The following is a 26,329-nucleotide window of genomic DNA, read 5'->3' as shown; positions in this document are numbered from 1 at the left end:
GAGATATTGTATGCAAGCACATATATATATTGCATCTATTTATTTAATTATTTATACCCTACTTTTCTCCCCAGTGGCGCCCAAAGCAGTTTGCAATATCATTCTCCCCTCCTCCATTTTATCCTCACAACAACAACCCCGGCCAACAAGCTTCCAGCTGCAGAATGGGAATTTGAACCTCGGTCTCCGAGATCCTAGTCTGACCCTAGTCTGACCCTCTAGCCACTACACCATGCTGGCTCTATGCCCAGTGATCAATATGCTGAAAAATCCCAAGCCCAGATCATACCTAGTGTTGACTGAATGAGCAGATGGTTGTGAGAGTGCCCAAAGCACATACACATAGAGTTTAAGTGTGCACAGTGAATGCTGGTTTGAATCTCATGGAAGATTTCTGCATGTAGAACAGCACAAGCAAAGCATTAAAATTATTCTTAATTGTCTGTCTGAGTGAAAGTGATCCTTCCTGTCTTTTCTGACTGCACAAGATGTAGCACAAACTATTTCAAAAACAAATAAAATAATGCAAACTTATGTTGTACATTGCATTGTTCTACATGCATATTGTTATTTTGTTAACGTATCACTGCAGCCATTGTGCAAAAGCTTGTGCAAATTATACCATACCAAGTACAATTTCCTTCATGCTTCTGCATTGCTGGATCCACGCTCCTAACTGAACATATATTACTGAATCTGGGAAAAGGGGCTAGAGTTACTTCACTTATTAGCTAGCTAGAAATTCCAGCACACACACTGTAAACCCATTCACTAGCTCAGCTCAGAAGGAGCCAGACTGAGCCATGTTCCCAACAAGCCCACCCAAACAGATGACAATTACTAGAACATTTGTTTATAAAGGACACCTCTTTTCCCTTTTCAAAAGTTAGTAGCAGAGTGTGGAACCAGTTTCAAACTGCAAAACTGAGCAGAGGTTGAAGGGTTAAACCCCCACTCTATTTCTTGCAGGGCCCAAGGCAAAGTGAGGCTTGCAATCTCTGTATTCAATGGAGGGAACAAGCCACAAGATCTCCTCTCTTTGAACCCTAAATCAATGTTGCGGGCAGCAGTTGTCAGGGTTTCGTTTTGGCTTGGCTGGACCGGAAAGTGGATGCAGCAGAATGGAAAAAGGTGTAAAAGCCGAGTTTAAGGCCAGCATAGAGCAAATGGAAGATGGGGGTGGGCATTTAATTACTGGACTACCTTTCCATTGGTATTGTTCCTGTTGTCTGGCTATTGCTGGGCAGCAAGATTTAGTGGCACAGTCAGGAAAAAGTCTGCTTTATGATATCCTGCCCTCAGATCTTTCTTCTTTCTGCTTCAGCTTTCTGCCCAAAGGCCATTGCTCAGGCTCTGTATTCGAAATAGCTGTCTCGGACCTCTCTCTCTTGTGAGGTCACCCTCTTCCCTGAAGGGAAAGTCTGGTATGTCCGCAGGTTCTCTGGAGAAATCCGATGGAGGTGCCACAAGGTTTTGGCACTCAGAGGTGGGCTAAAGGAGGGAAGCAAGCACAGAATGGAGAAAAGGGTTACATTATAGCGGCTGGGATCAGAGATGCTACTGCAGCAGTACTGAGCGAGGTGGAAACTCCAAGACCTCCTTAGCATACATGAAGGGTACAGGGCCCATAGTTTTTTCCCAGATGGATCTTGAATGGCAATTCATTTTGCCACAAAAAGCCCATATGGGTCTCAATTAGGATTGCCAACTCCTGGTTGGAAAATTCCTGGGGATTTGCGGGTGAAGGATGGGGAGGGTGGGGCTTGGGGACAGGAGAGACTTCAGCAGGGTATAATGCCATAGAGTTCACCCTCCAAAGCAGCCATTTTCTCCAGGGGAACTAATCTCTGCAGTGTGGAGATAAACTGTAATTCCAGCATAGCTCCAGGCCCCACCTAAAGTCTCAATACATAATTATATTTATTGATTTAAGAATGTATAACTGATATCAGCTAAAGCACTTAAGGCAGCACACAAGAATCTAAGAACATACAAAGATCCCTTCTAGATTAGAATGATTGTCCATCTAGTTCAGCATCCTGTTTCCTATAGTGCCCAACCATGACTTTTGCAAAGTCCACCGGCAGGCATAGCAAAACCGAAGTCTCCCTTTCCTTGTCCGACCTTGCTACTAGTATTGATATACTGCCTTGGAATATGGAGGCTCCATTTAGCTGTCATGGACCTCACCCCCATTACCTTCTCTTATCCCCATCAAAAGTTATCTAAGTAGCCATCACTACTTTTTGTGAGTCCTATAATTTATTTATGCACTAAGAGAAGTAGTTCCTTATTCCAAATCTAATCTATTGCCCTTCAACTTCACTGGTCCATTCTAATATAGGGTGAAAAAATTCTCTCTATGAACTTTATTCACACTATGCATCACCATAAAACCCTCTGGTTTTAGGAAGTTGGCTTTATTTGTTTAAAGTCGACATTTAACGGGCAATCAAAATAGCAGAAAGTTACATTTCATTTTAAAAGCTCATATTTAGAAATGACAGATAATACCATACAACATACGAAGCAATGCCTCCCCCCCCCCCGCATAACTTGTTTACCCTGTTTTTGCTTCCCACCTTTTCCAAAACGCCTTCTAAGGTGCCCATAAAATCCAAATTGAGCAGACCTTCAGGTCTCTTCATATTGATTTACAGTTACAACCAACAAGTTTCTGGCTGTTTTCAGAGGTCTTTTTATTTTTCTTGGAAATTAGTTTTCTGAATTTGCTTCAAGTACTCCTGGCTCACAAGAGATTTTTTAAAAAATCCAACCAGAGAAAAGATTCAGGGTTAGGCATTGTGAAAGAAAGCAGGCACTGCACACAAAAGGTGTAATCCTGGCAAACATGCTCTTGGTGTAGTCTAGACAGCGCAGAATAATTTGGGAACATGAAATCTGACAATTTTCTGGGTGATTTGTTTTGGCTAGCACATGGAGAACCAATGTTCCAAACGCAGACACCTTTATTCTCTAGTTTTTAAGGGGAAATTATTGCTATTAATCATTTTAAAGATATATTAGCTGGGCAACGTGGTCTGCATACAGTTCTTTGTTCATTACCACTACCTCTGGGCATGGAGCAGGGGTCGCTGGGGCAGTTGAGGGGGGATAGTTGTGAATTTCCTGCATTGTGCAGGGGGTTGGACTAGATTCCTTCCAACCCTATGATTCTATTAAAAATAATCAGGGCTGATTTAGCACCGGTGGACCAAGGGGAGCTTTTAAAGACTCTCTGAGTAGGAACAGGTTGCCAAGGCCCTAAACCAGCTCCAGATTCAGGCCTGCAGGGCAAATGGCAGTAGAAGACCCCCTGCAAGACAGTTATAAAAAGACAGTTTTCACCAAAGAGAAAATTCCCTCCTCTTGGCCCCAGTTGTTCTGACTTAACATGCAGCTTAATTCTATGCAGGTTTATGGAGAGCCAGTTTGGTGTAGTGGTTAAGAGCGTGGGACTCTAATCTGGAGAGCTGGGTTTGATTCCCCACTCCTCCACTTGAAGCCAGCTGGGTGACTTTGGGCTCGTCACAGCTCTCTGGAGCTCTTTCAGCCCCACCCACCTCTCAGGGTGTTTTGTTGTGGGGATAATAATGACATACTTTGTAAACCACTCTGAGTGAGTGTTAAGTCATCCTGAATGGTAGTATATAAATAGATTATATTATAATTATTATTATTAAATAAGATTCATGGTGTTCAACGGAGCTTACTCTCAGATAAAGTGCCTAAGACTAGAGCCTTAGCCATTTGTGGTGATTCTCATTTGTTCTGCATTGCCTGGCAAAGGTATCTTGGGGGTTATTCTGTGTTTTAAATCTGTTGGTTTTGAGTTGTTGAACACTTGTGCTGTCTGTGTCCAGCACCTTCTGCTGTTTTGTTAGCTGTCTTGAGTTTGCAGAGGGGTATCAATATTTTAAATAAATAAAAAAAACTCATAACTTGTCCAGCTCTAGTTAGTCCAGAAGCCTGAAGACAGGAAGCTAACCTGGTTAGAAACATTTTAGATTTTAAAAGATGCGTGTCTTTGGGAGGATGACTGCACACAAGATGGACTGAGTGATTCAGAGGGGGGCGGGGTGAGCATACATTCTGCATCATTTCAGACTCCTTGGAAGGGCCTGCACAAAAGGAATTTTTGAACTTTTTATTTTGTTTTTTTAGCCCTGCTTAGTAATTGTACTTGAGCCAAGCAGTAAAGAAATGTTATTAGTCGAAAGTTTAAAACAGATGCAGGGGGTTCTAGTCTGATTGGGGAAGCAATGTTGTGTAAGTGTGGCTGCTGATTTCCGTTTTAAACATGCAAAACGTCATTGATGGATGAAGCTGCTTTGGACCAAGTCAGACGATTGGTCTGTTTAGCTCAGTGCTGTTTACTCTAAGTGGCAGCAGTTCTCCAGGGTCGCAGAAAGAGAACGCTTCCCCACATAATAACTGAGTTCATTTAAGAGGTGCTGCAAAGATCAGGGAATACAAAGCAGATGCCCTCCCACTAAGCCAAGGCCACGAGAGGAATGTAATCCCTCCGGTATTCTATGGGCATACAGAAACTCCATCCACTGAATCAGTCCAGAAGAAAACTGTATTTGGGGCAACTCACAACATCCTCCTTTTAGCTGTGGGTTTCTCTGATGTTCCAAGAGGAGGAGGTGGGAAGATGAAGGAACTCATAATAGTTAGCAAAGGACATAGGGACACAAACCTAAATTGAAAGAACTATGAACCAATTTAAGTGTGACATTGGGGGTATGGAAAGTTGCTATCCTTGCAGGGTTTCACACTGTCCAGTGTCTAAAGCAGGGCTTTTTTTTCAGGTGGAACGTGGTAGAATGGAGTTCCAGCACCTCTTGAAAATGGTCACATGGCTGGTGGCCCTGCCCCTTGAACTCCAGACAGAGGGTAGTTTAGATCGCCCTCCGCACTGCTGGTGGTACACAGGGCGAGCTAAACTCCCCTCTGTCTGGAGATCAAGGGGCAGGGCCACCGGCCATGTGACCATTTTTGCCAATGGTGATTTAAACTTTAAAAAACTCCCCCCTTGTTCCAGCTGACCCAAAGTGACATCATTGTGCGGTTCTGGGAATGTGCACGCACTTTGCACATGTGCATGTGGTACCAGGGGCATCACCTCTCACCAGGAGTTGCCCCCTGTGCTGGCAACCCACTGAGTTCCACCACCTCTTTTCCCAGGAAAAAAGCCCTGATCTAAAGGATTCTTGTGTGTATCTACATGTACATACACAAATAATCAAGAGCTCATGCAGAAGGCATGCTACATAAAAAGTCTGCACACACAAGGGCTGGTGCCATGGAATCATTCACTTTTTTGTTTTTTGCTTTCGGTTTCTTGTTTCACAATCAGCTCTCATTTCTCCACTTAATTACAGAGCTGTATGGAACTGCCTTTTTCTTCCACTAGAGGGTGATCATAAAACACAGGATCACAGTAACATGTGAACTTGAAAGCTGGCATACTGTGTTCTTTTAGTGACTCTTAACACTAAAAGGTATCACATGGATTTTGGTTTTTGGAATTTGCTATGGACCAACACAGCTACTTACTTTTTTGGGTCTAGTTTGGGGATATCAGCATTTAACTGCTACAGCAAAAAGAACTCTTAAACTGGAAGAAAAAGAACCTTGCAAGTTTCACTAAGTTAAGTCACCACTATATGGCTTATATAGTAACTCTTGATTTGTTGCATCAATTAATCTCCAACATTGTTAATATAAGGACTACATTCACCTTCATTTTCAGCCTTTAAAATGATTTGGGCATTCCCTTCCAAGGAACTAACGAGGGACAGTATTGGTTGTTATATTTTCAACTGGACGATTTCCATTTTTTGCATTTTCTTCCAAGCATACCAAGAGCACAAACAGATATCAGCTAGTCAGACCCTCTGTCCACTGAAGCTAGCAAAGAATGCAGGCAATGAGGCTTTAAGATCTTGTCCAAAAGATCCTTTTCCTTTCCCCCATCATCCAACCTGATAAGAGCTCCAGAGAACCTGAAACCTTACACACTATGGGTTAGATCCCACCTAAATTCCATGCACAGAAATGCAACTTTCTCGCCTCCCCTCCCCTCTCCCAAAGCAGCCCCAAATGCCCCTGAAATGCTGTTCTTGGAGGACAGAAGACTCCCCTTAGGAGCAACATGGGGAGGGCGGGAGGGCTGCTGCAAGAGGGGGAATCAACACTTGGCACATGCAGATCTTTTCAATGGGATACAACCCAGCATAGCGTTATTTTGGCTTTTGTTTTTAGGCTTTTAAGTTCTGCTACGGACCAACATCCATCACCTAGCTTTTCCTCTTAATCATAGTCCTCATGAGATAGTCCAAACAACCCTAGCATGTGTACACCAAAATTGCTGAAATCGTAGTGCAAATGGGATCAATCCAAATTTTATTTTGGAAGGGAAAATGAAAAGTAGGGAATAAAAATCTGTCTCCCATTGTGCATGGATATTTAACCATAACCTATCGATTGTTAGGAGAATGACCACAGGTGATGGTTAATTCTGGGAAGCCCTTTTACTTCCCTTTGATGCAAATAGGAATAGCCTGGAATGAAAAAAGTGCCTGTGACTATAGGAAGCCAAAGGGTAGGAAGGAGCCTTACAGGTCAGCTAGTCCATCCTGTTGTCCAGTGCAGGAAATCCAAAGCTAGAGCATTCTTATAGAGTCATAGAGTTCTAGGCATACTAGCCAGCAAGCATAGGGAAATGGGCGAGTTTGGGGAAGAAGATAGTGGCCCTCAGTCTGGCTACAACTTTTCGCTGTTCAGATGTGTGCCCTTCTCAAGAGCTCATGAACCGAATCCAACACACCTGACCCTGTGGCTTGTTCTTCAGTCAATAATGCATATAACATTTTTATCAATCTAAAAACAAAAGCCATGTCATGCATTTTATTAGGACCAACCTAAATAACACAACCCATGGTGCCAGCTTTCAAGTTCTCCAGAACTCTTCAGCAGCCTAGATGTTAAAGGCGGAGAGGGGAGATCTTCCACAGACCACAACTTTATGGCCTCATTGTCTGCATCTTGCATAGAGCTGCTCAGCTAAAATTAATGGATACAGGATGTGGCTAGTATCGGGAAGCACCTATGGCATTCTTGGAAGGAGCTGAAAAAATGGAAGCCATCCAAGTGAAAAAAAAGTAGTTAATCAAATGTCTCTCTGACACCATATAGAACACACAGGTCCCTTAAAGACCACAAAGGAAGATGTGGAATATTAACAATACCCGAGATTAATTTTAATTGATGTACTAAGTAAAGAGTAAACATAAGCCAGGATGGTGAGAGTGTGGGACTAGGATCTGGGAGACCCAGGCTTGAATCCCTACTCTTCCCAGAAACTTACTGGGTAACCCTTGGGCCAGTCACGCACATTCAGCCTAACATGCCTCATAGGGTTGTTGTGAAGATGGAATGGAGAAAGGGAGGATGTAAATCACGCTGTGTCCCATGAGGGAGAAAAGTGGGAGATAAATGAAATATATAAATAAATAGTGATAAGTATGTCTCAGTGTGTCTTTACAGGTTGTTTTCTTTCCTGGTAGAGTCCCTCTCTTTTATCGGCTAAATTCTGGTATTTCCAGAGTAGAAAAAAAAAAGTAGAAAAAAAATAGAGGTAGCCACATTGGTCCATGACAAAATCCAAAACCAAATGCATGTAGTGTCAAAAGCATTTCAGAGAATTTATATAGTGTTCAAAAAACTTCACATACAATCTCTCGACTATCAGCTCTGACAACTGAGGGTTGATTGCTTGTCAACCCTATTTCCTCACTATTCATTTTCACCTCTGTGCCAGACCAGCAGCTCCTTGATGGTGTCTCCACCTCAATTCCTATCCCATTCCACCTCATAAAAACATACCATTGGAAGGGATCAATAACTATCTTGTCCAACTGCCCTGCTGCAGAACTGACTCAGCCACCAACCAATTAACTCTCACAATCAAACCAAAATAAGCTGCAGGCAAAGTAGAAGGGCACTATGGAAGGATGTCAGGCACTCCAAGGGACACCCATATGCAAACCAAAGCACTCTTGACAGGGGACAGCAAAAATGGCCACTCTGAGCCCCGAAAATTCTTTCCTGGCCCCGAATTGGTGATTATAAATCATTCCAAGGGAAATTATATAGGGTGCATCTGCACAGGTGGTATTGAACGAGAGGGTCCAATGATCTGACTCAGGTCGGATTTGTGTTTTCTATTACCAGTAGTGGTAGTTTCCATGAGAACAACAAGGCTTCCCCTTCACTTTTCACCCCTGGTCCTGTTGCCACTCCTCCAGCCATGACCTCAACTAAGACAAAAGTTCACTAAGCATTTTGCCCATAGGAACCCTAATGGTTCAGCATCATCTTTCCAACAGTGACCAAATGCTTCCAGAAAGTCCACAAATAGAGCGTCAATGCACCAGCCATCCCTCTTGCATGTCCCCAGCAATTGGTTTTCAAAGGTATACTGCTATTCTACATGGAGATTTCATTTTGCTATCACGTCTATTAGCTGCTCATAGATTTACCCTTTGGGTAGATTTGTTCAATGTCTGTTGAAAACCATCAAAGCTAGTGGACACACATGAGCATGTGAAACTTCCTTATACTGAGTCAGACTCTCGGCCCATCACAGTCAATACTGTCTACTCTGCCCGGCAGAGGCTCTCTGGGGTCTCCCGTAGCAGTCTTTTACATCATTTACTACTTGATCCTTTTTATTTATTTAAAATATTTTTATGTCACCTCTTCAGGATCCTGCCTGAGGAAGCTGACAAGATAATCACTGAAGATGCCAGAGATTGAAGCAGGGACCTTCTGTATGCAAAGCAGATGTGCTACCATTAAGCCACAGCCCCTTCCTGGAGGAGGGGAGGGCCACCATCCTATCTGGTAGTGATGATTTCCCACAAATAAGTTCTGCACTGTGTGAAGGGATTCTTTCTTTCTTGGGCCTGAATCTGCTGCCAATCCCTGAGTTCTAATGTTATAAGAGATTTCCCCCCCTCTTCTATCCATATCCTCCACATTATGCCACATTGTACAAATCCCTTGCCTGTTGCATATGCCTTCCTGTTGCTCTCCCAGCAGCATTTGGCTTCCACCTCATCTCTGATTCCTGGCCACTGCTGAGGAGCAAAGCTGTTCCCAAGGCAGCCTTGTCTGTCAGCTGCAACAGCAGAGACAGACTGCCCTCTCTGAGCACAGAGGAGGGAAAACACACAGCCACTTCCTGCCAGCAGGAATCCAAAAAGGTAACTACAGTCCATGACAGAGCACCGTGCCCTAGAAAATGCTTCTGAGCGCTGATCATTCATGATTAATGCCAACATGCCCTGGAGACGGCACCATTAAAAGCCACTTTGAAATGACAGGCAATGCCGCATGCATTATTTAACTACCCTGGACAGGCACATCATTTTTTTTTTACAATTGGAAAACGGCCTTGCTGCCTTGTCTCATCTTTCCTTCACAAGCATCATCAAGAAACTTTGCTGCAGTCAAGCGCAATTGTGGGGCTAAGGATTACTGAGGCTGATTTCTGGCAGGCCTTAAACGGCTGAGTAGCAAAGCATGAAGACCAAGCACGAAGAGCTTTGCCAGATAAGTTTTCCCCACTCGTACAGCGGATAAAGGCACAGGATCTCAGCCAGAAAAGCTCTGCAACCTATCAACGATCAGCAAGACACAACGATCAGCAAGACACAACGCTCTACCATCATAGTAGCCCTGGCACCGGAGTCCATGCACTAAATTTCAAGCATGACTATTTGGAGCATTGGGCCAATAACCCTTTTTAGAAAGTCTTCTCATGGTGCCAATTCATGCAGTAAGAACCCAACTCCACCCACCATCTGATGTGTAAAATCACCTTACTATTTGAACAAGCAAACATACTGCAAACAGCAAAAAGAGCAACACGCTGAGTGCCCAAATGACATTTGGAGGAAGTTGGAGCACTCAACTGACTCAGAGCACATCAAGACTCCATCAACAATAAACTGCATCGTCCTTTGATGCAGAGGACAGAGCAACTCATTGTTATTTATTGAAGATCCCAGCTAGACTGCAAGAGGCATTCAGTGCTGGAGGTACAGTAAGCAGATAGGCTTCTTGGTCACTAGGGCTTACGGTATGAAGACGAAAGTGACAAGTGAGTGACATATTGGATTTTGCCTACCATTTTTCCTTTCTCTTGCATGCTCATTGATCAGTCACTTTCATCTTCTTCCATCTTTGGCCCATTTGCCTTTTGCCCACACTTCACTTTCCCAGATATGAATACAGCTCAATGTCACAAATGTAACATCTCTGTTAGTTCCTAGACATGTATTCAGCACGCTCTGAGATGATTTAATGAAACACATGGCTGAGACAAACAGTCTTGAAATTACCTTCCTACGCATTCTTAAGCTATTTCCCATTTATTGCTTCTCAAGAAACACCTCAGTAAAAGTTAATATGTGGGGCTAATGAGTGTCACTTCTGAATTCTGTACACATTGTTGGGCCCAAATGCACTACACAACAGGAGATGCAACTTCTTCAGGCTTAGTATCATCCCAAGAATTTGAATATTTAGACATTCTCTAGAACAATTCAAACAGAGCCCTACAGCACCATCTGCTTGTGGAACCCTCTCTTTCCACAGCACAAGCAACACACAGAGCCAGGCCATACCCGGAGCAGCATGCACCACCTCACCATTTCAGTCATATGGTGCTGGAAGATAAAAAGTCCACATACTGCTTAATGAGGGATGTTAGATTTTCCCAAGTTTAGCCCCAACCAGGATCCAATCTCTCTTTTCCTCTTGGGATTCAATCCTATGTCCTTTTGTTGGATTGCAGATCATCTATTGATCTTAGATGAATCCAAGGAGTAAAGATACCATTTTCCCCATCACTTTGATTGTTTAATGCAAATTAGCTGACTCTCCAATGAGATATTAAAAATATACATTAGAGGGTTATTTATCTTGCATTAAAAACCTTACTGAATCCGATAGCAATCTTTTCCAGAGATGCCTGAAACCCAGGACTGCAGCAAAAAAATCCCTAGTGTCCATGCTTCGTCTGATTCATCATTCACACACTGATGCAGAGGAAGGCCCACCATTTGTGTTACAGACACGGCATATTTTTGCAATCAAGGGTTCATAGGTTGCTCTCCTTATGAAAGGACACGCAGGTACATCAAGTGCTGCAAGTAAAGCATGGCAAATTTTATTCAAAGCAATCCATCATCAAGGAAATAAGCAACTGATAGTGAAGGAGAGACATTTTACATAGCCTTTTACATTCTTTTCGAATAACATGTTCGCTTTTGGGTTACATATTCAAATTGCATTCAGAAAGTCAAAGGAAACAATCTCAGAGAACAGTTCTTTGCAAATACAAACAAGAAAGATGTCCCCTGAGCAAGGTGCCTAATGACTTTTATATAGTAGTCTTTGATTGACCAGGGCATGCTTACACATTAACGCGAGTGCTCTTTGGTTGGAACCACACATTACTAGACATCTTGTGCAGTCAAGTGGCTAGTTGATGCTTCTCAGCTACAAAGAGGCATTAGGAGAGGATGACTTGCAGGAAAGCAGCAGCAAGCAGGCAAAATGATGTTTAACCCTTCCCCGTTTGCTGTTTTCCTCCTCCCACTCCCTCCCCCAGCTGACTGTCCCCAGGCCAGGATTCCTGACTTCTGTTTGTGACAGTATCATGCGTCTAGAATCCCTGAAGTGTGCGGTAGTGATGAACAGCATCAGGGAGGTCAGATGCAAAGGAAAAAGTGTGTATATCCACTTACAGAGAAACATTAAGTAGAAATATACCCTCTAAATCTATTGAAGTCAGTGGGCTTAGAAGAGTATAACCCTGCTTAGGACTGCACTGTTAACATTTGCTTGCAACAAAGCAGTCATTACCAGGAAACACAACAATACAGCCATGTTTGTATCAAACTCAATAAGTAAGAAATATCTATGCGTTTGTTCTTTTTACTTTTTACATATTTATACTGCTCTTTCTCAAAGAAGCTTAGGGTGTTATGGCTCCCCCTCCACCTGTTATCCTCCCAACAACCTTGTGAAGTAAGTTAGGCTGAGAGAAAGTGACTGGCTCAAAGTCAGACGGCAAATGTTAAGACTGATCCAAACTACACATTACATTTTCCACAAGTTGCCTGCCCTACAGAAGCTGCCAGTCCCCGATGGCAACTCTCTTGTAAAAATGCAGCAGGGCTTGATTTGGATAAGGACTGTGGCATGAGAGGAAGACAGGTTCCTAACACACCATTTTCCAAAGCTAAAATGGCCAAGGGGGGGAGAGGGAGGTGCTCTTTACTGAATGCTTGCACGTGCAGCTCCATGGCAGGGCAAAGAATGCCTCCCTCTGCCTTCCCTGGGACATTTGGAAGGGAAGGCAGGAGCCTATGCCACAGGCCTAATCTGAATTGGTCCCCATAGAGCTTTTATATGGGAGGTGTCACCAGGGATTGGTAGCCGCAGTATGTTTGTCAGTCCCCAGTAGCAACTTATATAAAACATAACGTGGCGTTTAGTGCTGAGTAGGAATCTGAAGCTGGGTTTCCAAAGTCTTAATGCAACAAACTAACTATGATACCACTTTGTCTCTGAAACCCAGATTTTTTCCGATCATATAGAGATGTGAACAACAGGGTTCAATTTTAACAGCAAAAAGGTACACAGGTGAGGAATTCAGAACCAGTTCTTGCCTAGAACCTCTTTCTGTAAGTGCTTTATTTTATGCTCAAGTCACTTCCAGGATCAAACCTTGGCTGAGGACAAAAACACCTAGGGGTCCGAATGCAAGGATGCAAACCTCAAAGGAAGGTTCTGCACTTCTCATTAGCCTAAACTTTTTGCTACCAAATAACAGGCACACACCTCTTTGGAAGTCACTGGGGCGAATCAGGTTTAAACTTACTGATCTGCCACCCTCATGTCTACTTTGGCCCTAAATGAAAGGGATCTATTCTACTTCTTTGAAAAATACATAAGCAAACAATATGATTGCCATTTTAGTACAAGGTCCCTTCCAACGCTGGGGCTCTAATCCTTAGAATTTCCCCCCACCCTTTCAGTTCACTACCAGTATGAAATGGGGATTTCATTCATCACCCCAAATCACAAGGATGTGAGCTGCAGTCCATCCACTCTACCTCACCTCACAAGCAAGATAAGGTCAAAAAGTGGGTAACACTTTCAAGCTCACTCTCTGAACATGCACAAAAATGGGTTTTCCCCAGCACAAATGACTCCTGCAAGCTTCAGATACCTCATCCATCATTGCCAGTAAACACAATTTCTTTGGAGGGATTTAGAAAGTAATTAAGCTGTAAAGCCTCTCCCAATATCTTATGACAGCAATCTGAAGCGTGCGATATGTGGAATGAAAAAGAAGAGGCTTTCTTGAAGAACAGAGAGAAATTTGTGAGTGGGTTACCATGCTGTTGTGTTGGGATGCATTTTAGAAACAGCTAAAAGTCAGACCTAAAGCAAAACAAAGAGCAAAATTAAATTCCACACATGGATGATGACAACACCATCACACTTCCAGATTCCAAATAACCCCTTCCTTACTGGTCTATTCCTCCAAATTGGAAAGCCTCTTTGAGGTGTTTCCTTTGATGAAAAGTGGCAGGGGAGTTAGGCATAGCATAAAACACAGAGCCAAACTACAAGTGACGCCTAAAGAGGGTGGTGGAAGTGACTGTATGCCAAGCTACAAGTGACACCTTACACAGGTTGGACACTTGTCAGCTTACCTCAAGTTTTGATGGGAAATGTAGGCATCCTGGTCTTGCAGCTGTAATGGAGAGCCAAGCTGTAAAACCAGGATGCCTGCATTTCCCATCAAAACTTGAGGTAAGCTGACAAGTGTCCAACCTGTGTAAGGCGTCACTTGTAGCTTGGCATACAGTCACTTCCACCACCCTCTTTAAGGGCAACAACAGCAACAAAATCAGTGCCAAAAAGACTTACAACATCTAGAATGCCCACTGTCTTGAGGAAACTAATGGTTGATCTCAGCAAATGGAATTGGTCTGTAGGGCCAAACTGGCCCTACAGTAGTTGCCAGCTGGCCTGAAGACAAATATCCTATCCTTTAACAGACACTTAATGTGTAGAAATGGGCAACTGAGACTTTTCATAGCATGGAGGAAAATAACATCCCACTAAGCCTCTACTAAAGGAATAGGGATTTCCTGCCCCCCCCCCTTACAGGTCTGTTAGCAACCCTAGCAAAATTAGATATGACAATGGGAGATCTATCAACAGATCCACTCATCTAGAAACGGTAAACAGCAGCCTTAGAGGCCCCTCAATTTGGACTGGGACTATCGTGAGAGGCTAAAACCCTTCCACCTCCTTCCTGTTTTCATGCTCAGTTCCCTATCCCCAGGCTGCTTTGCCCTGTATGGGAAACACGCTAATGCCATCCAAGCGCCTGCATTTTTGTCCTGGGTAGTGGTAGGGAGGGGAAAGTGGAGCAACAACAGATATTGTGAAAATGATGTGATGGCCTGATTCATATCACTGCTGCTGCCCCCCAACAGCTCTAGCCTTGAATGTCTTTGCGATGATTGTATTCTATATGATTACATACAGTGCGATAATAACAAAGGCTGTTTTTGTCGTAATTGGGTCAGGTGAGTTGCCCTGAATCTACAATCCTTTTTGATAAGGAAATTAGCTGAGTCTCAAAGAGGATCTTGTAACCAAACAAGAAGTTGACACCGGCCCCTCCTCACTCCTCCATTTGCCCACAAGACTCACAGATCAAGGGGGTGAGGGTACTTGTCCTTCTCTTTCACAGGCAGCACAAAATACGGATTCCGATGCACTGTCCCGGTCTTATCTCTGTAATAATCACGATGCATTTGGGAAAGCTACAGGAGAAATACAAACTGGTCAGAGGCTTTCCTGCTGACATAGGGTTAGGCTTCTCAATGTTATGGACACCTTGAGTGGATCCAGTATAATGTTCCTTTCAAATGACCCAGAGGATAGAGTTTATGCCCATATTTAGAAAGGACAATTCCCTCCATCCCCAAATCCAAGTAATAACAAATCATTTTTTCCATTCCATTGCAATGGGTCTTGACCCTTTTGCTTGAGTCATTTACCAAATCAAATGCATCCAACCAGGTATGAACTATGGCCTAATAGGTGCTTATTTTTGGAATCTCATGTAGACATCAAAAACAGGTCTGATCCATGACTGGTGGACTGTGTGTGGTCTAAGAGGCCACCTTCTATAGGCCCAAGACAGAGCTATGCATTCTATAGAGTCCTTTCTGTTTACGGCACAGTATGGCTTATGCAGCATAGGATCATCTGAAGTGGGCAAGTAGATAGATGGCCATGCCTTTCTGAAAAGGCAATGTTCAACCAGATGGCTTCTGGCTCCTTTAAACTTCATCTGTTTTCAAACTCAAAGCCAATTCGGATAATCAGTAAGAGTAAGGCCAAGTTTTTAGAAAGACAAATGAGATATCAGACTGAGTCCAGACTCAGTCAATTGAAAGGAGCTCTTCCTAGACAGTGGTTGAACAGCTGAGGTGTTATGAAACGTGTCTGTTCCTGTTCCTCAGAAGTGTAAAAAACCTGTCATCACATAGAACCTACAGACAGAAGGGGCTGAGAGAGAAGAGGAGCAGAGAAAGCAAGAAATCAGCACCGTTAATATTCACATATTTTGACCAGAAAAACAGCTTGCAAGGAAAGAGTTAAGCACCCATCATTTTGACTCCTCTTCCACTCAAAATAACAGCCTCTGAAGGTTACTTTTCATTTGTTTTAAGAGGTGGGGTTTCATTACTGTATTTGAATGTAGCGGGCAGTTTGCTCATAAGAAGGTCAAACTTCAGTTTGGCAAACGACCTGTAAACTGTGTGAGCAGAGAATTCATTCACAAAAGCCATAGGGAACTTTTTAGGGAAACTACAAAAACTACTTTCATGAAAGTTTCCTCAACCATCCTCCACGCCATCAGCACTAATAAATAAGATGATCTGAATAAACAGTGTCTGTTCTCGACTCATTAATTTTGGCAACCCACTGTTAATTATTTATAGCTCATGTAACTGCTGTGGACTCACGGTAAATTGGAAAAGGAGACACACACATACCCCTTCTTCTAGTTCTGAAAAGCAGGAGAATTAAGCTGAGCTCAGCACAGCAGGACCTGGCTGAGGGCCTGTTTCTGGATTCAACAAGGCAGCATGGCTTACCAGCAGACATGGCCATTTGTGCACAAAGCACCACTCTCCCACAACACGCCCACACACTCTTGATCTCACAAATGTGCTCAAGAGCATCCCTTCTGTTACTGCTCTAATTATTCCGAAGCACAAATAAAATGATTAGGAGCCACGGACACACCACCACACATGCAGAGAACAAAGAGATCAGAAAGACAGAATGGGAACACCTTGCTTGCGGGTTTCCAGGAGGCACCTGTCTGGCTACTGTTGAAAGCAGGAGGCAGATGGATCCTTGGTCTGATCCCACAGGATTCTTCTGATGACCTTAGGAATCATATGAAATGAAATCCTGCCCTCAAGGCATAGTTGACTCATGGTGACACCTGGTGGGTTTTCATGGCAAGTGACTAACAGAGGCAGTTTGCCATTGCCTGCCTCTGCAACCCTGGTCTTTGTTAATTAATTTAATTGATTTGATTTTTACCTGCCTTCCCTGCAAGCGGGCTCAGGGCTGGTTGCAACACTATAATAACAATAAAACAATTTAAAAAACAGTACAGGCCCTGACCTGGATAGCCCAGGTAAGCCTGATCTCGTCAGATCTCAGAAGCTAAGCAGGGTCAGCCTTGGTGGGTAATTGGATGGGAGACCTCCAACTAAGGCCAGGGCTGCAGAGGCAGGCAATGGCAAACCACCTCTGTGAGTTTCTTGCCATGAAAACCCCACCAGGGGTCACCATAAGTCAGCTATGACTTGAGGACACTCTCCATCATCACATAGAAGTAAAAACAGTCACATTATCAAGTTAAAACAGGTTACCCAAGACGGCTATCAGTGTTCAAAATACACCCCATCACTCGAGATGTTATAGGGTAGGGCAGGCAGATGATATCTGATGTTAGTAACAGGTATACCACAGATCACAGTGGTGGGGGACAGTTGGACAGTTCGCCAAGCCTCAGTCACAACCATAGGTCTGGCAGAACATGTGTCTTACAGGCCCTGAGGAACTGCAACAAGTCCTGCAGAGCCCTACTTTCGGCAGAGGGAGTTCCCCCAGGCTAGTGCCAGGGCCAAAAAGGCTCTGGCTCTGGTCGAGGCCAGGCGAATGTCCCTGGGGCCAGGGGCCAACAAAAGGTGTTTGTCAGCAGAACGAAGTGCCCTCTGGGGAACATATGGCAAGAGACAGTCCTGCAGGTATGTTGGTTCCAGTCTGTTTTAAACATCATAACCAGTACCTTGAACTTGACCTGGAACGCGAATGGAAGCCAGTGCAGCTGACACAGAATAGGTCTTATATGCATCCTAACCAGAGTCCCAGTGAGGGTCCCTGTCATTACAATTTGGACCAGCTGCAACTTCTAGATTAGTCTCAAGGGCAGCCCTGCATAGAGCAAGTTGCAGTAATCTAATCTGGAGAAGACTGTTGCCTGGATCACTGTAGCTAGGTCGCAAGGCACGAGATAGGGAATAAGCTGCTTGGTCTGGTGGAGATAGAAAAATGCCAATTTTGCAACTGCCATAACCTGGGTCCTGCCATCCAGGACCGTGCCCAAGCTCCTCAACGCCAGCATAGGTGGTAACAGTGCCCCAACCAAGGATGGGAGCTGAATTCCCAAATTTGTCAGCCCACGGCCCAAATCCCTGTCTTCATGGGATTCAACCAGTCGATTCTATTTTAACCATCTAGTCACAGCTCCAAGGGCCCTGGCCAAAATGTCTAGGGTGGCATCCGGTCAACCATTTAACAGTAGATATAACTCTCCGAACCAGTTGGGTGAGGTGGCTCATATAAATATTAAATAGTATAGGGGAGAGTTTTGCCCCCTGAGGGACACCGCATACCAATGGGTGGCGTGGTGATGTCTGCTCCCCCAGTGCCACCCTCTGTCCCTGACCGTGGAGAAAAGAGATCAGCCATTGCAAGGCAGACCGACGTATCTCCACATTGGCGAGGCAGTGGATCAACAACTCAGTCAACCATGTTGAATGCTGCCATGAGATCTAGCAATAACAGCAGCACCGACTCACCCTAATCCAAGTGCCTACGGAGGTCATCTGTCAAGGTGACCAGTGCCGTCTCCGTTCCATGGCCCGGTTGGAAGCTGATCTGGAATGGATCCAGGATAGAGGCATCTTCCAGGAATACCTGCAGTTGTTCTGCTACTGCCCACCCAATCCAATTACTAACCAGGGCCATCCTGATTAGCTTCTGAGATCTGATGAGATCAGGCTTTCCTGGGCTTTCCAGGTAAGGGCTTGGAGTCATATAGCCTAGTGTTTTCCAAACTTTTCCAGGAATACTTTAAGAATCTATCAGGCAGTCAACAATAAATGCAAAGAAACCTTCCTGAAAGACAGCTTATCTATTATTACCAAGCTTCCTTGTGAGAATGAGCAGCGAATTCTAGGACATGCTCTCCACAAACGGAAACGGCTATCTAAAAGCCTTAGCTGTGCTCCATATGAACTGAATGTATACTCAAGGTCATGTCCCACACCAGAATCCTCTGCACAGAGATTTCTTGGCAAACATGCAGCTAAACCAATGTGGAAGGGTTCTCTGAAGATGGACACTTCATACCTGTTGCAGCGCCCATTTCTGATGTTATAAAGTGCAGCATAAGTGAAGGGAGAAATGTAGAAAGAACAAGAGAAGATAAATTCATTGTAGAGAGTTGGAGAAAAGCAAATTATCCAGCACTCCATCTTTGAACTTTATATTCTTGTCCTGGCTATATGATGTATGGGCAAAGGAACAACTACTCCTTTTTAGATGCATTGTGCTGACTTTATTTCATGCTGTTCTGGGACAGAATTCTATTGAATTCACTCCAGGTTGGTTCAAATGTCATCTCAGTGTCTATTGTGTGCTAGGTCATGTATGTTTGATTTTTGTATATTGATGAAGTACTGTTTGCGAAATTTTCATACCACTGAAAAGGCCTTTACTGATTACAATGTAATCATTGTAAACATTGTAATAGTTTTTGGTTCTGTAAATATGTTAACAAAAATATACTATTATACTTGTATATTTAATTATTTCTGATTATTAAAATTTATACAGGTATATTTCTTATTTTTAGTCACATTCTACCATTTCACTATTTTCTTTCCTTGTTCCATCCTCCTTGGTTACCCTTGTTCTGCGGGGTTGTTTTTTCTCCATTTGTCATTATCTATACAAATAACTCCCCCCATATACAATACATACTCCTGCAATAAGAAATTGTACCTTTCAGAAAAATCTTAACCACTTGATTCTGCTTATTGTATAAAGCAGTTGATTGACTGAAAGCTGTTTGAGAGCAGTCGTGCCAGTTCAGTGTTCTCTGCAATATCACACACTAAGATCAAAAAGCAGTAACTGATTAAAAGCAGAACAAATGGTGATATGAGTAAATAACCACACAGGAGAGGGTGCTGCCACAAAGGTTGCCTTACCTTGTGGAACTCCTTTAGTTCTGCTGAGCGATTAAAATCCAGATTGAAGCGAGAGTAGTTAGGAGTGTGCAGCCATCTGTCCCAGCCCCTTGCCCTTGCCCCAATCACCAACTCTGGGTCAGAAGAGAAGAGAGTGGGGAACTGACCCCCCTTGCTGTAAGGACTGCAGCTGGTTTTCATGGCTGCATTGCGGAAGTCTTGTAAATATTTCATAGTGGCATTTCCATATGTATCACCAAAGGAATATACAACATTGGGGACATGCCCATGGTATCTGGAGTGAGGAAACAACAAGATTTATGAAACTTGGAAATAAGAGATCCAAATTATTTTCATTATTTTTTAATTATTTCTTTATAGAAGAGTCCAGCTCTCTTTGTCAGATGCATGCATCTGATGAAGAGAGCTGTGGTTCTTGAAAACTTATGCCACAGTAAAGTTGGTTAGTCTTAAAGGTGCTATTGGACTCTTTTCTATTTTGCTACTGCATACTAACACGGCTAACTCCTCTGGATCTAATTATTTCTTTAGTACTTCTAAGGAACACAGGGACAGGGGCATTGTAATCCGTATCTCCTTTGTCTCCACAACAACCACACGAGGAAAATGATTATTATTCCAATTTTGAAGATGCAGAACTGAAGCTAAGGAATGCTTCAGATGATAATATCATTTATTTATAATAAAAACAAAAGCTTTATTTCACTTCTTCTGTACAAATATGAATGTAAACAAACTACTTGATTAAACAGACAATTCAATTAGATAGCATTCAGCACGGACAGCCAGTGTGATATAGTGGTGAGAGTGCCAGATTAGCATTTAAGAGACCCAGATTCAAATTCCCACTCTGCCATGGAGACTTGCTGAGTAACCTTAGGCCAGTCACGTACTCTCAAGACTAACCTAACTCATAGGGTTGTAATGAGGATAGAGTGGAGGACAACGATGTAGGTCTCTTCGGGTACCCACTGGGGAGAAAGATGGGATATAAATGAAGCCAAATAAACAATTAGGAGAACAATGTCTCACCTCATCCATAATACCCAAAATACTGTCCCCAAATCTAAAGTACTTCAACTTCATATTAGCAGCTTATCTCATATTTTTGAGCCCAAACTTGTAGTGACTAAGTTTATCTATTAATTATGTTTGCATACCATGTTTCTTCTGTTATGGAATTTAAAACGACACACACAGCATTCCCAGGAGCTATTCCATTCAGGCACTTACGAAACCTGCTTAGCTTTAACAAGGCTGAGATCAGTGCAATCGTGAGAACACATTCCTGGGAGTAAGTTCCACTGATTAGACCTGAGCAGGATTGTAAGCCTACTTAAGATGGCACTGCCTACCATGTACCTTCAGATCACACCCTGAGGGCAGTACATGGTGCCCAATGGTCATACTACTACCAACAAACAGAAGACTGTTAATTTGTATTTTTTCTCATTTGATCTCAGACACAACTGAACCTAATGAAAGTGCAATATCTAAGTATTTTATTAAAAAAGGCAGGTGCAATAGAATGCAAAGTGTGGGAATGAGGTATAGTAGTGGCTGACAATGTGAGTTGGGAGGTGGCTATTATGATTTGTGATGGCGATGTTTCCAGGCTAGTGTGAGCTATATAAGGGTTTGGGGACAGTGGATCTACTAACCCATATATGTAATTTATCACTAAAATCAGCTACTATACCAAAAAACTGGAGAGTAGCAAATGTTACACCAATTTTTAAAAAGGGATCCAGAGAGGAACAAGGAAACTATAAGTCAGTCAGCCTCACATACTTGTAGAAGCTGTAATCAAAGACAGAATTATTAGCACATATACAAACAAAGCATGCAGAGGGAAAATCAGCACGGCTTCTGAAAAGGAAAGTCCTGCCTCACCAATCTTTTGGAGTTGTTTGAGAAAGTGAACAAACGTGGAAATAATGGCAAGCAGGTAAACAATATATGCACAGATTTTCAAAAGGCTTTTGACAAGGTACCTTACCAAAGAATCCTTAGCAAGCTTAGCAGTCATGGGATAAGAGGACGGGTCAACTCATGGATTAAAAATTGGTGAAACAAAAGGAAGCAAAGTGAAGGAATTAATGAATAGTTCTCGCAATGGAGGAAAGTAAGCAGTGGGATCCCACATGAATCAGTACCGGGCTAGTGCTATTTAATTTGTTCATAAATGATCTGGATCTGAGGATGAGCAGTGTAGTGGCCAAGTTTGCAGATGACAAAAAATTACTCAGGATGGTGAAAACCAAACCTGACTGTAAAGAGCTCTAGGAGGATCTCAAAACTTGGGTGAGTGGGCAACAACGTGGCAAATAAAGTGCCATGCACGTAAGTATAAGGTGATGGACGTTGGAACCAAAAATCCCAACTTTACATATATGCTAATGGAATCTGAACTTGCTGAGAGTGAGAGGGTAAAAGTCTTGGGATCAACCTAAAAGCGTACTGCAGTGTACTGCAGATTCATAGGGAAAGGACTGAAAATAAAATGGCCAATATTATTTTTTTTTATTTTTATTTTTTTTAAACACTACACAAAACTATCACAAGGAAAGGGGAGAGGGAAGGGACAAAGGGGGGGTGGAAAAAGAAAAGGGGGGGAATGAACTACAAACACTAAACACTACACTTCAATGTTTCCCTTCATACTGTCAATACAAAAATAGCTCCATAAAATAATGATGGAGTGGTTAATCATACAGAGAATAAACATTTCAAATTCTGGTTAAACTTTCCTCCCCCTTCTAGGTCCCGGACGCAATTCTCTCTGTGCAACTGCTGTTGCGATGCTCTCCTCCTCCCCCCCCCCTCCGGCTCCTCCTTTTCTTCGTTCTTGGTGCAGCAGAGTTCTGGGTTTTTATTCTCAAAATCCTTTAGTTGATCTTCTGATAATATCTTATAGGCCTGATCTTTATATCTGAACCATATTCCTTCCGGGAATAACCATTTGTACTTTATTCCATGGTCCCTCAGAAGTGCTACAAACTTTTTATATTTAAAACGCCGTTTCCGGACTAGAAATGGAACGTCCTTCAAAATCTTGACTTTCAAACCCATAAAGTCCAAATCCGCATTGTATGAGTTATATAGGATGGTGTCCCGAATCTTTTTAGATGAAAAGTCAATAATGATCTCACGAGGCAACTGTCGCTTTGTTGCATATTTTGAAGAAGCCCGACGGACCTCCAAAATGGCGCTTTTAACCTCTTCTTTAGTCGTCCTCGCGGGTGTTGCCAGTAATTCCGAGACCAAATCCCACAGATCCTCATTTTCCTCCTCTTTCACGTTTTGGAGACGCAAAATTGTCTGCGTTCGTTCCACCTGTAGCCCGATCAGCTGGTTCTCCACCAACTTCAGGTCCTTTTTTGTAGCCTTCACAAGTGACGCACTTTCCAGAGCAGACTTTTCTGCCCCCCCCGCTGCTGCCTTAATGGTTTTCACCTCGCTTTCAATTAAGCCCACCCTTTGATCAGTTTCGTTCAGCTTGTCAACAAAGGGTTTTATAGCTTCCACCACCGCCCTGCGTACCAACTCTTCGAGCGACTCCCCCTTCTGCAAGGTAGCCGAGATTGACTTACCGAGAGCGGGACTTTGCCTCTTTGCTGCCATTTGGGGGGGGGGGGGCGCCAACAAAATTCTGGAACTCAACGAAGGGGAAGAGCGAGTCTTCTTCAGATCAACCTCTCCTTCACAAACGCTTGTAGAACAGAAGGGATTCGCTTGTTTACAGGCTTCCGCCTGTTTCTTTTACTTGCCGTTTCTCGTTGCCCGGCGGCACTCGAGGCGCCGCGCACATCTGCCGGCCTCCATAGGGACAAACGGGCAATTCCCCCCCCGCATTGATTTCGGGGAGTTCTTCCCGCCGCGTCCCGGACCCTGGCTCCCTCCCTGGGAGTCCTGGGGGCTAATCCTTGCGGGTCAGCCGCCCGGTCAGGGTGCCCGGTCGTTTCCTCCCAGACCAGCCGAGAGGAGCGTCCGGCATGGCTGAGAAAACGAAACCGAATCAAAATGGCCAATATTATAATGCTCCTGTATAGATCTATGGTGCAGCCTTATATGGAATACTGTCTGCAGTTCTGGTCAACATACCTCAAAAAGGACATTGCAGAGCTGGAAAATGTAAAAAAGAGGGTGACCAAGAGGATTAGGGGGTTGGAGCACCTTTCCTATGAGGAAAGGCTGAAGAGCCTGGGACTTTTCAGTTTAGAAAATAGATGACTTAGGGGGGGGGCATGATAAAGGTTTATAAAATTATGCCTGGGTAGAGAGAATAGAGAAAAAGAACTTTTTCTCCCTTTCCCAAAATATTATAATTTGAGGCCATCCAATACAGTTGATAGGCAGTATATTCAGGAAGGACAAAAGGAAATACTTTACACAACAATTGATTATACTAAGGAATTCATTGCCAAAGGATGTAGTGATGGCCACAGGCATAGACGAACCATAGTTAGTAACTAACCATAGAGACTAAGAGGAACCTCCACATTCAGGGGCACCAAACCTCTGAATACCAGTGCCAGGAGGCAACATCACTGAGCCTCTATGCCTGGTTGTTGGCCCTCCATAACAACCGGTTGGCTACTGTGTGAGACAGGATTGTGGAACAGATGGGCCAATGGTCTGATTCAGTAGGGCTCTTCTTATGGGAGGGGAACATGCCTTTTTCCTCCAGGAATTCTGAGTTCCTCTGAACATGTGCAGACTGCCTTTACCTTCTGAAGAGCACAGCATTCTTCTGAATAACCCATGTAAAATATGATCACTTTGAATCATATACACAGCACCATACATTATTCTTCTAAATCAAAACAGATCATGCATATTGAGGATTACACATACTGTGACAGGCTTCTCCTCCTCTCCCCCATTCCTATTCAATTCTTGAGATTTCTGTCCTGCCTTTTGACCACAAGGGCTTCTGGCTTATAATATTTTTAAAGGACAATCATTTTCTTCTTCTCTCCTCCCCACTTCCCCGGTATAGTAGCCCTGAGGAATGTACCATATCTTACACAGAACATAGCAATTTGCCTGGAAAGAGGTCATCAGACAGGAGAAGTTCTGGTTCCTCCATTTACAGTTCCTATCTTCTGAAGGACTTTTTGAATCAGCATGCAATGCTACAGGGCAGACACCCCTTTGCTGCTACAGACCAGACAAGTAGGGTTGCCAGCTCCTGGCAGCAGAAATTCAACAGGTAAAGCCATAAGGGCATGAAAAGAGGGGCCGTGGAAAGGTGAACCTATTGAACTGCTTCTGCATGGTGGGTCGCTACTAAGGACACAGGACGGCTAACGGCGGCTAACTTAGGGAAGCCCCCCCCAACCCCCCAACCATCAACCCTTGCCCAGGCACCGCTTCGCTAAACAATCGTAGGTTTCCTTCACGAAGCACCCACCCCGGCATGAGCCCCGGCGGCACGTAGACCGCGTTGTTCTGGGTCAGGAGGGTCCCGGCGCTGCGCGAGGCCATGGCTCCGACAAGGACCGAGAAGACAGCGAGGCTTGGCAGCACCTCAGGCAGGCTGAAAGGTAGGCCGCGGCGGTCACAATACCCGTCGCCATGGCAACGCAGAGGGCCTAGCCTGGAGGCGGATCAGACGCCCAGACCTCCTGTACAACTTCCCACTACCTGTCAGGAGAAGCACACCTGGCGTAAAACACACCCCACCTCGCCCCCAAAAGCCTTGTAGCGCCTTCTGAGTTCAACAGAACTTTGCTCCCAGGTTAAGTATATGTAGGGTTGCGGTCGTACAACGGAAACGCTTCCAGGGGCTGCATGGAGACTTCGTCCCGCGCACTGGGCCGCGAAAAATCGCAGCCGAGCGGGAAAAAGCCCCGTCGGCTCTTCGCCTTTGCTCGTTGCCGCGGCCTTCTTGCCACATATTCACGGTGCCGCTCAGGGTTGCCTTAGCAACCGTGCGGGCCTGGAAGGAGAGAGATTTCCCTCCTCGGGTCTGGCACCTGGGTCGCCCGTCTTTTGCGGCCAGGTTCGTCCCACACTAGGGTTGCCAGCTCCAAGTTGGGAAATTCCTGGAGATCTGGAGGGTGAAACCTGGAGAAAGTGGGGTTTGGGGAAAGGACTTGGCATGGCATAATTCCATAAGAATCCACCCCCCAAAGCAGCCATTTTCTCCAGGTGAACTGATCTCTGTGGCCTGGAGACCAGTTGCAATTCCAGGAGATCTCGAGACACTACCTGGAGGCTGGCAACCCTATCCCGCAGACAGTAAAAAAATTCATCTGAGCAGCCGCGCTAAAGGCACATGTGCCGCACATCCATCTCTGGTACGTTTTGTTTTCTTTTGACCACAAGATACCTTATATCCTGTTTTCCATTTTACATGTTTGACCAAGAGACAAATGAACAATATTGTTATTTATTTGTGGCAACGGAAATATTATGGTGAGCTAGAATTTTATTAGTACTCTGTAAAGTAAAACGTGCAGTGTGCTAAGAAAATTACAGGTGGTTAGATGCATTTTTATTGTGCACTGTTTTGCCCAGTGTTTGTTGATTTATCAGCTTCATTTACAGTCTTCATTTTATCATTTTTAATGGTCTGTTTACTCCTTGTAAACTGCCTGCACTCTTAGGAATGTTTTGTGTATTTAAAA

The 26,329-nt window shown here is 43.9% G+C and overlaps 1 protein-coding gene across 1 annotated transcript; it reads right to left on the bottom strand.

Annotated features, from left to right (window-relative positions):
• Positions 1-772: 772 nt before the first annotated feature.
• FAM166C (family with sequence similarity 166 member C) lies at positions 773-25,213 on the bottom strand. Its single transcript, XM_054987710.1, has 4 exons — positions 25,111-25,213; positions 19,695-19,968; positions 14,818-14,930; positions 773-1,491 (listed from the first exon to the last, which is right to left on the bottom strand). Exons 1-4 carry the CDS (start codon positions 25,182-25,184, stop codon positions 1,347-1,349), a joined length of 606 nt encoding a protein of 201 aa, XP_054843685.1. The 5' UTR covers positions 25,185-25,213; the 3' UTR covers positions 773-1,346.
• Between the last annotated feature and the right edge of the window lie 1,116 nt (positions 25,214-26,329).

Source organism: Eublepharis macularius, chromosome 1, assembly GCF_028583425.1.
Source record: "Eublepharis macularius isolate TG4126 chromosome 1, MPM_Emac_v1.0, whole genome shotgun sequence".
Lineage (NCBI taxonomy): Eukaryota > Metazoa > Chordata > Lepidosauria > Squamata > Eublepharidae > Eublepharis > Eublepharis macularius.
The sequence above is the reverse complement of the archived record's forward strand: the minus strand, read 5'-3'. Positions and strand labels throughout refer to the sequence as shown.